The sequence below is a fragment of the Macrotis lagotis genome, chromosome 4 (genome assembly GCF_037893015.1).
Source record: "Macrotis lagotis isolate mMagLag1 chromosome 4, bilby.v1.9.chrom.fasta, whole genome shotgun sequence".
NCBI classification, from domain to species: Eukaryota; Metazoa; Chordata; class Mammalia; order Peramelemorphia; family Peramelidae; genus Macrotis; species Macrotis lagotis.
In genome coordinates, this window is record NC_133661.1 from 78,831,420 (window position 1) to 78,845,134 (window position 13,715).

Sequence of the window (13,715 nt, forward strand, 5' to 3'; positions counted from 1 at the left end):
AGAGATGCACAGTGGACAGTGGAAAAATGCAAGGCTGCAATTAGTAGAATAGGGTTCATATCTCAGCTTCTCATTAGCTACATGAGGTCAAGAATCAGTGTGGTAAAGTGAAAAGAAGAATGAATTTGTGATAAAAAGATCCAAGTTCCAATGATCATTATTCTTTGACTCCAACAACTTATAAAGACCATTTGCTAAGGTGTTGTCACTTAGTATAAGTGTGAACTTAGGGAAGACACTCTTTGGGACTCAGTCTCCAATTCTGCAAGATGAGGGAATTGAACTCTAAGATCTCTGATAACTCTAAATTTAGGATCCTATAGACATTAAACCTCATTTCACTTTCGTTCTGCATGAGATGGGCATTCCTTTATCATATGCCTTAAAATGGGGTAAGAATTCTTTCACTTACATGCTTCATAGAATTGAAAGGACTTGAAACTCAATAAAAATGTTGGATTAAGTCTTATTTTGGGGGCCTCATTATGCTATGCATACATATGTCTTTACAAACTCCTTGCTGGTAGGTATTGTCTTCATTCTTTTTCTCTCTAGTGACCAGAATAGTGTCTGGCTCCTAGTTGGGACATTGTAAATACCCTACTATTTGGTTGACTGATTCTATAAAAGAAGTCACCCTGGGTTCCCATTAAGGTTATCCCAGCAGAGGGATGTCCTGCCAAACTAAAAAGCCTTCCAACAGAGGCCCAAGAATGGACAGTGTGTCTGCTTTGCGAAGATCATCCTCACTCCACTGAGAGAAACTCCTTCCTCACTAGAGCGCTGACACCAGGTGATGAATTTTCCTTGGCCCCAGTAGCTTATAAAGTCCATCTGTTAAAGCACTGAACTGTAGTGCTGTGCATCAGTGGAGGGAGTATCCTCTGTGATGAAACCGAGTAGCCTTGGAATATTGAATAGATATTTCAGTATGATTTTTAGCACCTTCAGTGGCTTTGCTAGATGAGTTTTAAATGACCTTGTTTAGTGGTACTCCTACTACATTTCATAATCATGGTGTTTGCACCAGAGAAGCCTCTTCCTTTAGATTCAGCAAAAATTATTCAATATTATTAGCTCATTGATATACAGCTTTTGATGACAGCCTGAGAATACAGCCTCTTGTAACCCTTTAGGAACAGGATTTCTTCCAACTGGGAAGATGTTATTCATGGTGGGCTTGGGGGGGAATATTCTCCCCTACTCTTCAATATATTGACCAGTCACTTTAACTTTTCCCCCTGCTGGTTCCTAGGAAAATTTCTTCCCCCCTTTTGTCTTTGATGGCTTTGTAGAGTTGGTGTTATTATTATTATTATTATTAGGGGCTGAACTGGATAGAACTTGAGGAGATGAGGAGATGAATCTCTGGCACAGAGGCTACTTTGTTTTAGAGAATTCCAATTTGACATGTTTATTCCTCGAGGCATCTGCCAAACTTTTCCTGAGTTTAGCAGAATGTAAATGGAAAGGATTATCAAACACACAAAGAGGAGGGAATTAAAATACTAATTTATTCTAGGGCTATTTTGTATTGAGTACTTCTAGGACCCAGAGCTGTTCAGATTGCTCAGAAAGTGATGTGAGGGAATTTCCCCTATATCAGCCATATGTGGGCATATGTGATTTCTGTCATTCTTATATATCAAAATCTCAAATTGTCAGTCAATAAATATGTATTAGGCATCAATGAAACACAACAAGCTCTGTGCTAAGTAAGTTCTGAGGATTCAAAGAAAGACAAAGGATAGTTCTAAGGCTCCAAGTTTAATAGGGAAGAAAGCATGCCAACATTTCTGTGCAAATAAGCTATGTACAATAATCAACAGAGAGAAGGCACTAAAATGAAGAAAGAATAGAAAAGATTTCCTGTCTTCAGTCAATCAATTGAAAGATATCTACTGAAAAAAGTAAAAGATCTGTTCTCTTATTCTGATAGGGTCATGGAAAGATAATGGAGATGAGACAGATATAGTCACATAAAGAGATGTGACAATATCAGACAATAAATATCAATGCTGAAGCAGTTTCAGGAGGCAAGTGGGTTGTATTTTGGGTCAGGAAGATCTGAGTTTGAATCCTGCCTCTCACATTAGTTGTGGAATCTTGGGCAAGTCACTTCTTGTGCCTCAGTTTCCCTATCTGTAAAAATGAGGATAATAATAATCTCCACCTCACAGGGTTTTTGTGAGGATCCAATGAGATTATATATATATATATATATATATATATATATATATATATATATATATATATATATAATATATTTATATATATCAAGTTCTTAGAAACAGTGCTATACAAATGTGAATTATCATTATTAATAGTAGTAGTAGTAGTAGTAGTAGTAGTAGTAGGCGGCGGCATAGTAGCAAAGACAAATAATTCAAGCTCCTTCAGAGTAGACACTGTTTCACTTTTGACTTTGTATCACCAGAGCTTAGCACAGAATCGAACAGAGCAACTGCTTAATAAATGCTTCTTGATTTATTGATTGCTATAGGATATTGGTGGAAGAAAAATTACTCTTACCTGAACAAGTCAATAAAACTCCATGCAGGAGATGGTCATTTGAGATCTTGGCAGCTAGCTGGTAGAATGAAAGCATGAAAATCTGAGTTCAAAACTAGCCTCAGACATATTGTGTGATCCACTTAAACATGTTCAGTCTTAGTTTCCTCATCTGTAAAATGCTTACCTCCTGGGATTGCTGTGAGGACCAAATCAGATAATATATATGCATCTAAGTACCATACGAATGGTAGTTATCATCATCATCATCATCATTATAGGACCTAGAAGGGACTTTATGAATGAAGCAGTCATCTCATAGATGAGGAAACCAAGACTTTAAAGTTTACAGTGACTTGCCTTGGGGTAGTACCCTTCCCACTTCTGATCTATAACTCTACTGCCTTTTTGGATTGGATCTTTTTTTTTAAGGCAATTGGGATTAAATAACTTGCCCAGGTCAAAGAGCTAGTAAGTATCTGAAGCTGGATTTGAACTCGGGTTCATTTTAGGGATGGTTCTATGCCTACTGTACCACCTAACTGTTCCTCTTGGATGGATCTTGAAGGCTGGGCAACATTTTTCCTGGGTGGTGATGGTGGTGAGGTTTTTCTCTAGTATCTAGCAAACTGCCTTGTTTCTTTTAGGCTCTGCAAAATGTTTGTTCACTTGAATTGGTAAAGGAGATGAGGAAGGCATTCCAGGCAGTGAACATGAGATATACAAAGGCACAGAAATAGAAATGGACAAGAATTTGTTGAGCACCTACAATGTACAAAGGACCATAGTTCTAGATACTAGAGGTGGAGAGGGATACAAGGATGAGGATGATATTTTTTGCTCTCAAGTTTACCATCTAGTAGATCATAAGACAAGCACACTCTCCCCCACACCCCAAAAATTACTGCATAAAATAGGATGTAAGAACTGTTACAGGAAGTAATTTCAATAAGCCAACTATAGTAGATGTATAAGCCAACTCTCAAGGGAAGGAGACTCCAGATTTAATTTGTGAGGCAAGGGTAGTGTTGGTAGGAAATTGGCATTTAAGTAAAGATTTGATGGGGGTCTAAGAAACTTAAAAATTTTCTCAATTATGACCCTCATTTTAATGAGTTTTTTTTTATTTTTTCCCTTTACTAAAATCCTCCATTGCCTTGTTGTGGCATGAAGTTAACCCGCCTTGGCTTTGCAAAGATTATAGCAGTGATATGCAAGGTCAAAATGACCCTAGGAGCTAGAGAAGTTTCAAGTATAGACGTAAGGAATCATTTATATGTCCCTTTAAAGTATGCGTAGCCCATCATGTTTATTATCTTAGCTCACTCTGTCAACAGATTGTTATCTAGTTAGGTTTGGAGAGACTCACCACCAGGCAAAGCCACTGGGCACTGAATTTTTTCAGTTGCAGCATCATGAAGGCTATCTATTTTAAGACGTAGAAGAAGTACAATCTTTGTTAGTGAAGGGAATACCAAGCTGACACAGCTGTGGATTCTTTCAATATTGAGCTTTTGGTTTTGTCCAATTCAAGTCCAGATTTTCTGAGTTGATGTTTCTTTTCTCAAATCTGTCCCCAAAGAACTTTAGGGCCAGTCATTCAACTACAGAACTTTAGTCTTCAAACAATAAAACAGGTTGTTGTTTGATCCTTTGTGACCCTAATTGGGATTTTCTTGGCAAATATCCTGACTGGTGTGGTTTGCCATTTTCCTTCTCTAGTGGATCCATTTTACAGGCAATCTGAGGTTAAGTGATTTGTCCAGTGTGACACAGCAAGGAAGTGGGTAAGGTCAGATTTGAACTCAGTTCTTCCTGGCTCCAGACCCAGTACTCTATCCATTAATTCATCAATAAAAAAGAACTTATTCTTTTTCTTGTTTTCTGTAGGATGCTGCTCTGTAGAGACTCTAAGGCTTCTGTGAAGTCAGCCTCTAGAATTAATGGATTCCATTCCTTTGACAATTCTCTCACTAGGTGCTGTGCCTTATACGCTCATAGCATCTCTGATTTTGAAATGGTCACCTAGCCTGACTTCTACATGAAGCATGAGTTCATCGATTCATGGCTATAATTGGTCAACCCCTCAATGAAGACCTCTAATGTTAGGAAGCAGCTCATTTCAGCAATCAAGAGAAAAAAATTAGCAATTGTACTGAGTCTAAATATCTTTTCTTTAATTTCCTCTTCAATTAGTCAACAAATATTTACCCAAAACTGCTTACCTGTAAGACATTGTTAAATGCAATCAGAGTTCCCAATCTCAGCAAGAAACAGTATTTTTAAAAATGTACATATGAAAGATATAGAGTGAAAATGGGAGTCAATCTCAGAGAGAAGATACTAGGGGACTAGGAAAAGCCTCCTGCAGAAGTTAGAATCTGAGCTGAGGCTTGAAAGGGGCCAGGCAAGTCAGGAGGTAGAAGTGAGAAGATAGAGCACTCCAGGCAAGGGGACAACCAGTGAAAAGACTAGGAGCTGGGGGATACTATGGGTAAGGAATGCTAAAAAGTTCATTGTTACTGGACTGCAGAATATATACATATATACATATATATATATATATATATATATACATATATATATATATATATATATATATACATATGTATATATATATATATATATATATATGGAAATAAATGTAAGAGGGAATGATAGGTGGCACAGTGGATAGAGCACCAGACCTTGTTGAGGCACTTCCTGAGTTCTAATCTGGCCTCAGATACTAGTTAGTGATCTTGGGCATGTAACTTAAACTTATTTGCCTCAATTTCCTCATCTATAAAATGAACTGGAGTAGGAAGTGGCAAATCACTCTGGCATCTTTGTCAAGAAAACTCCAAATGGGATCATGAAGAGTCTAACATGACAGAAAACAACTGACCAGCAAAATGTAAAGGAACCAGCAAGGTAGAAAAGGGCTAGGTTGTGAAAGGCTTTAAAGTCAAATAGAGAATTTTATATTTGATCCTGAAGATAATATGAAGTCACTCAATAGTAGGAAGGAGCCTCAGCAACCTTCTTGCCAAATTTATAACTCACCAAGAATGCTTTCTATAGCATTCTAAGTAATGATCATTTCTTCTCCATTTGAGAGCATCCAATGAGAATGGACCCCAAGGAAACTCTGTCCATTCCATTGGATGAGAAATGAATGGACTGGGTTAGTCCAAGAGATTCAGGAGAAAGGGTTAATATAGAATTGAAATGACCAACAATTAGATTGAGATTAGAGAGAGAGAAAAGGGAAGTCAATGCAGGCATAAGCACTTAGGAAGTGGAGAGACTGAAAATCTCTGATGGTAAAGAAAAGATTTAGGATGGGTACGCATCTATGTTTAGTTGTGCTTCCCCCCATCCTTTTCATATTGAAATCAATGATTTGAACTTTACATTGATTGATATTGAACTTAATTTTAAGAGATTTGCTCCATTGCTCTAGGCTAATGGGATTTGGGGGAATACTAACTCTGTTATATAATATATTAACTAAATTTCTCCTCTCAAATTCATATCACTTCCAAATCTGATAGCTATGCCACCTTCATCCAAGTCAGAAATGTTGAACAGTATAGGATTAAAGAGAGATCCTTAGAGTACTGATAACTATCATAATAATATAGAATTTATATTTAGTACTTTAATATAATGCTTTAAGGTTTTAAAGCAGTTCATAAATATCTTATTTTGTCCTCATAACAACTCTGAGAGGTAGGTGCACCTGTAAAATCTCCATTTTACAAGTGAGGAAACTGAATCACAGAGAATTTAAGTGACTTGTCCAGGATCACATGCTATTATCTAAGGCAAGATTTGAACACAGGGGTTCTCTATTCATTGCATCACCTAGCTATCTTGATGCTATCTTCCAAGCTGACATATATCTATTTTCAAAAATGTAAATTGATTTATTTATTTTTCCAATTACATGCAAAAGTAAAATTCATTTTGGGGTAAGATTTTCAGTTCCACATTTTTCTCCTTCCCTCCCTCCTTCCCTTGACAGTGAATAATCTGATCCAGGTTATACATATATAACTATGTTAAATTTCCATGTTACTTACATAGATCATTTAATGACAACTCTTTGGGCTTGATCATTCAATCAATTCTGGATCTAACCATATAGCTTAATGTACTTCTGTCTAGCAATCTTTTCTTAATCTTGCCTTCAAGAATAGCACAAGAGACTTCATCAAATGTCATTGGTCTTACTATTGATATCTGATACCACACAGATAAATCCTGTACTTCTTCCATATGGCAGACTCTTTCTTCATCTTGTTCTTGTGTAGTTGATTTTTTAAGACTCAAGTATTCACCCCTACTCCATCTTGCTCATGAGAATATTACGAGCACCACTTTTCTGTCCAAACGTATACACATCATAACTCTCCCAACACTACTATTATTTAGTAGTTAACATTTAAATGACATCTTTTTTTCTTTCAAAAAGTAGATTGTTATTTGACTAATATGGAAATACGTTTTGCATGACTTCATACGTATAATGGGCATCACATTTCTTGCTTTCTCAATGGGGGAGGGAGTGGAGGGAAGAAGAGAATTTGGAACAGAAAATAAAAAAATAAAATGGGAAAAGTAGATAGTTATTGTATTTCTCCCCTTTCCCCTTTTGCTTTTAAAATAAATGTATTTTTAAAAAAGGAATAAGAAGAGAATATTTTAAGATTTACAATGTACTTTGATAACCATAATCTTGCAAGTATAAGTAGTGTTATGCCATGTGATTTGCAAGACTTAAAATGTTATAGACATTTCTATCATCATCATCATCATCATCATCATCATCATCATAGTTTGGTTTGCCTTATTGTCTACAACCAGGCTCATGGTACTATTAGGCAAATTTAAATTAACAGCTTTGAGCTTCCACTGATAATTCTCATTATATAAGAAAAAGCCCAGGAATACATTAATTCAGAGCAAAAGGCATTTAATTAAATATAATATTAAAGCATATAACAAGGGGGAAAAGCCCTATTATATAAAGTGTCACCTTCTCTCACAGACTCATGCCAAGCAATGGGAGAGGTGACATTCTCCAAACACTGGCTCCTAGATCTTATAACCTTTACATCTCTTATGACTTTGCTTATGCTGTAGGGTTCTAGTGGTACCTTGGAAATAACACAAGGACTGGAAGCAGAGGGCCTAGTTTTAAACTCATCCTCTTGAACATACTAACTTTATGATCTTATCCTTGTCCATTTATGCTTCCCAGACCACACTTCCCTCATCTATAAATGAAGGAGTTTGTATTAGATGGCTTTTTGGGTCTCTTCAAGGGTCTGAGATGATTTTGCTTGTGATCTTGTAAACCTGCTTTGCCTGATGGCAAAAGAAGGATCTCCTGTGATCTTCCTTGGAATTGGTTTTTCTAATAACAAAGCAATGGGTGTAAACCCTGAGAGTTCTTTATAATGGAAAACTGTCTTTGGAGAGAGGGAGGGGTGAACACTTAAAGTTTACTGGTGCATACCATCATTAGTGAGGCTGTTTACTCTCCTGAGCTTCTAGATGGTAAGGCTAGAGCAGTTTTATTGTAAATCCTTCACCTATAGAGGACTGGAGATCACTTTAGGGTAATTTGTTGATAACATTCCACATAGAAGAAACATTTTCTTTGTCTCACAGGATGGAGACTTCCCACCCCTACTGCAATGTGTGCCCTCTGTATCCACTAGCCTATAGACAAGTATTTATGCCACATCTTTGTATGTACCCAACATCTCAGTATACTCTGGGACAGTCCACATTCTTCCTGATGCCTCTGAGCTATTTGGTGCAGAAGTCTGTAAAACGCCCACTCTTAAGCCTTTAATGAGTCACTGAAATGCTCAGTTTACATCAATATAGAACCTCTTCGACCATCAGGCCTGCAGAAGATTTGACAAACTTGGCAGAGCTGTTTCCCACTGGAAAGTGAGCTGGCAGTTGATAAACTGGAATGTTAAAATATAAGCACATGGGTGAATGAAACCTATTTAGTCATGGGGGGGAGGGGTTCCCTGGGGAGCCTCAAGGGTGGGTACGAATGTTGATGGGATTACAGGAAAGGGAAGAGGGGACTAGAACTCTGAGTTCAGAAGGCCTCATGGGCTTTAAATTTTTTTTATTTAATTTTCCCCCCCATAGAGGAGTTTTCTTAGACACAATTCTCCCCCGCCGAGATGACAATGGTGTGCGACCGACCATTGGCCAACGAGTTCGGCTCAGCCAGGGAGACATAGCCCAAGCCAGGAAGCTGTACAAGTGCCCAGGTAATTGCAGTGGTTCCATTCATTCCGCTCAGCTGGGGAGATATAATAGCTCATTATCTGTTTGAGAACATTTCCCTTTGGTGAAAGAACTTGGAAATCCTAGAGAGAGTCCCAGGATGCTTCAAGTTCAGAGCTCTGTAGCAATTCATTTGCTCTCTGTTGGTTTGAGGTCTCCAAGGGTCTTTCCATTGCTTGCTTTTGTTTCCATGTTATCATTTCAAAAGATTCCCAAAAGGTGTTTCCATAGAGGTGAAACTTTGTGAGACACTACCCAGGGACCATGTAACATTGGCAATAGTTGACATTCATTTTGGCATTGAGTGTTTTCTTCTTATTATATCTTTTAAAGACTTCAGATGAATCTGGACCCCTAGGTTTTTTGAGGGTATCAATAAAGGATGGTGAGTCACATTAACCTTCACCCAACTTGAAGAAGACCCTGGAGATTTTTGGGAAAACCTTGACTTTTTTTAGGGATTGAGAGTAGAATGGGCAGGAAGTTTTTGTAAGTGGGAGGAGGCTCTGCTGGCTGATGGGAGAACAAGAGTAGGGATGAAGCCCAGAGCAATCTGGGTCTTGTCCCATTATGAAAAATCCTTGGCAATGCATGGAGCCCAACTGTTAGTCATCTAGGAATGTGTTAGGGTTGAAATGCAGGACATAAATCTCATGTAACCTTGCTATATTTAAAGGGTAACCTTATCGCGATTACTAGCAAATCCATGCAGCCACATAGTTAATTTATGTGTTCTTGCAGATTATTGATAATTGCAGTAAAACAACTTCCATTTCACCTTCAATGATGTTTGCTGACAGGAGGAATTTGCCTGTGTCTGACAGTCAAGTAGTAAAATGATATTGATGGCCTATTCTTCTAGGATTTCCCTGGTCTGATAACTGGGAGTGGTCTGTTTTGCTTTCTTGGTGCTCAAAAAATATGGACCATTTACACATAGTAATTGTGAGCAAAGGGATTTAACCATGTTCAATTTGAGTTGAAGGCTGGAAAGGGTTTATTGAGTTTCTTAGAATTTGGGGTCACTTTAATGGGGTGGGGAGAGGTGAATGGCAATGTCTGCTCTGATAAACAGAAAGTTGTGAACATTCAACTCTGGCAGAGAATTGTTGCCATGCCACTTATTGCCTTTGTAACATCAAATAAATATAAACTTTCCAAGTTCTAGAGAACATTTTACTTAGAGGTTCTAGGTACCTACATTCAGTTCATTTAAAAAATAAAAACATAGAGGAGCAATGGAAAAGCCATTGGTAAAAATAAAAACACAGAGGAGCAATGGAAAAAGCCATTTAGTGTTTTTTAACCTTTTGGGTTTAAAAAAATGGCACATCTGAAAAGGGAGATTATTTGGTTTTTATTGTTTCTGGGCAGACTTATGATCACTACTCATTTTTGTACCATCTTTGCCAGATGTTGGAAGGCAGAAAAGAGAGAAGCCAGATCAAAATCTATCCATTCTACCTGTTAGCTAATTCAAGATTTGGTGGGGAAAGCTTATTTTTTAATTAACTAACTAATTAGTTTTCATCCATATACACATGTGTATTTTTAAGTTAAAATTTCCTTTCACCCTCCCTTCCCAACCCTCCTCCCCTCAGTGACAGTCAGGTTAGCATTGTACATACATATTTTTTGATAAACATGTTTACAGATTAGTTATTTTTGATATGAGGAATTAGGATTAAAGAAAGAGATAGATAAGAGATAATTTTTATAAAGTATTCATCAGATTTTTTGTGTGTGTGTGTGTGTGTTTTGTTTTGATTTTCTTTCTCTGGATGGGGATAACATAGTCCATAGCCAGTCTAATACAGTTGACCTAGTTCTCTGAACTGCTGAGAGAAGCTGCTTCCATCAAGGTTGTTCACCTCACAATGTTGTTGTTAATGTGTACATTGTTCTCTTGGTCCTGCTCCCTTTGCTCAGCATCATATCCTGTAAGTCATTTCATGTATCTCTAGAGTCCAACCATTTGTGGTTTCTTTAGAACAATAATAATCCATAATATTCATATACTATAACCTGTTTAGCCATACCCCAATTGATGTGCATCATGGGGAAAGATCTGAAGGAATGAAATGTGAGATGGACATGCCCCACACATTTTGTCTCAGCCAGTGTCATTTTACAATTACATCATTAACATGACCAAATCCCAGTTGCCATCATGTGAGGAAACAACATTATGGAGATGATGATATTCAACCTTAGTTGCAACTTGAATGGGATGACTGTGGAACCAGCTGTTGGTGGTAATAGGTTTCACTTAACATTATGTTTTCACAGAATCAGTTATCTGAATCATAGAAGGGAAAGAGCTTTGGATTTAGGGACAGGGGAACTGGGGTTTTAATCTTTTCTCTGTCACTTACTCTATGGGACCTGGGGCAAGTTCATCACTAGGCTTCAGTTTTCTCATTTGTTTTTTTTTTCCTTCAAGGCAATGGGGTTAAGTGATTTGCCCAAGGTCACAAAGCTAGGTAATCATTAAGTGTCTGAAACCAGATTTGAACTCAGATCCTCCTGACTCTCAGTTTTCTCATTTGTAAATTCTAAATGGCTGTATTTTTTGGTATCTGTGCAATCAGCTATTTGTATCTACCTGTTTTTATTGATCAAAGAGAGCAAAATATTGAATGAAAGCTCTTTTCTACCTATTAGATCAGTTAATAACACCCAGCTCACAGTATTGTTTGATAATAAGTCAAATGAGATAACATGTAGAAGGTGCTTTATAAATTTTAAAGTGCCACTTAAATACTAACTATACTTAATAATAAAATGAAATGCTTTGAACTCCTTGGAAGAATCATATAACACTAATATAATAAATACAGGTTATAGGTAATATACACATCATGTAAGATTTCAATTAGTGGAAATAATGAACCCCCCCAAAATGGTCTCATCATTCTAATTTGCATTGCATGTTTCTAGAGAACTGTAACTAGTTACCATATTTTACCTAATTATACCTAATTTCAAATAGTTATGAATTGTACCAATTTATATTTTATATACATATATATATACATATACATATATATATATATGATTATGCCTAATTTCATTTATCTAATTTCAATAATAGGTGGTACAATGGATTGAGTGCCAGACTTCTAGTCAGGAAAACTCATGTTCCTTGAGTTCAGATCTGACCTCTGATACTTACTAGCTATGTGATTCCAGCCAAGTCACTTCACCCTGTTTGCCTCAGTTTCCTCATCTCTAAAATGCAACTAATAATAACCTCTACCTCCCAAGGTTGTGATTGAAAATCAAAAAGATAATATGTTTGAAGCACTTAGTACAGTGCCTGCCCAATTGTAATATAAATAGTTAATATAAATATTAACTATTATCCTTATTATGTACCATATTTATGCATGTATGTGTAATCTGGTAGGGAATTTGAAGTTTTCTCAGATATATTCAGAAGTTCTTATTGGTTTATAATGTTAATTTGTATGAGAGAGTTGCCTGGGTAAATTCATGTGCTGAAAATCACAATTGCTGCTCTTGTTTTGACTCAACAGCCTGTGGAGAGACTCTTCAGGATACAACAGGAAACTTTTCTGCACCTGGGTTCCCAAATGGTTATCCTTCATATTCCCATTGTGTCTGGAGAATATCTGTTACTCCTGGGGAAAAGGTAAGTGTGGAATTCTCTTGGGAAATCACATTTTCCTTTGAGGTAGGCATAGGCTTGAGGGTCCTTTGAACTATAATCTAGATGATGTTAAGTAGAGCTATCCTTAATTTCAAGAAATTTCTTAAAAAAATGTATTAAACATTTCTTAGGCTCATAGGGTGAGATCTATAAAGGATCTCAGAGGTCATATCCTCCAGTGTCTTCATTTTATAGAGGAAGAAACCATGCCTTGTCAAAAGGTCTTCAAGTTCTACACCATGCCATTACCTTCTGTATGAAAATGGTACCAGACACCATCGGAGATGAAAACGCATAGAAGTTATGCTTCTTGTCCTTGGTGAGCTTATAATCTAGTGGATAAGAAAATATCTCCCTTATAGATAATCTATCATGCTTGTTGAAAGCTTTCACACTAATGTGATAGTGTGAAATGATATAGTGATAATGATAAAGTTGATCCTATGGGTGCTCTGTGAGCTAGTATTCAAGACCACTTTAGATAGAGGTGATTGTCATTGAGACATAGGACTGAAAGGAAACTCAGAAGATTCACATAATTGGTCAATTGCTAGCTACTAGCTACAAGCCTTGCTGGAATTTGATAACTGAGAAGGGATCATTTTCCTGTTTCTTCCTCCTGTGATATTTCGAGCTGCCAACAAGTAGTGACAGGTAAGTGTGTCCAAGTCAGTGTATTATTTGCATAATTAAAAGGATAAAACCATGCCAGAGTTACAGAAATAACCACTGTAAAGGGACAGCTAGTTGGCACAGTGGATAGAGCACCTGCCCTGGAGTCAGGAGGACCTGAGTTCAAATCTGGTCTCAGACACTTAATGATTACCTAACCATGTGACCTTGGGCAAGCTGCTTAACCCCATTGCCTTGCAAAAACTAAAAAAAAATAACCATTGGAAATTTGATAACCAGACAAATGTATATTTAAGTAGTATTTTATTCCCCCCATTGCACATTGTCAATTTTTCACATTCATTTTTATAAGATTTCGAGTTTCAAAATTTTCTTCCTTCCTCCCTCTCTACCTCTCTTCTGAAAATTGTTAGCAATTTTATATAGGTTATACACATGTTACCATATAAAAACATATTTCTTACCTAGCCACAGTTATGAAAGAAGAAATGGATAAAAAAACCAAATATGAAAAAGAATAAAGTGAATTTACATTCAGAATCCATTGGTTTGATGTGGATAGCATTTTCTTTCCTGAGACCTTGGTTAATTGTGT

General features: G+C 36.9%; 1 protein-coding gene across 1 annotated transcript in view; it reads left to right on the top strand.

Moving 5' to 3' along the window:
* Positions 1-13,715, top strand: part of TLL2 (tolloid like 2) — a 131,116-nt gene that overhangs the window by 53,123 nt on the left and 64,278 nt on the right. Inside the window, exons 7-8 of the mRNA XM_074233248.1 lie at positions 8,674-8,798; positions 12,354-12,469. Coding sequence (XP_074089349.1) covers positions 8,674-8,798; positions 12,354-12,469 — 241 coding nt within the window. The remainder of the gene's footprint in view (positions 1-8,673; positions 8,799-12,353; positions 12,470-13,715) is intronic.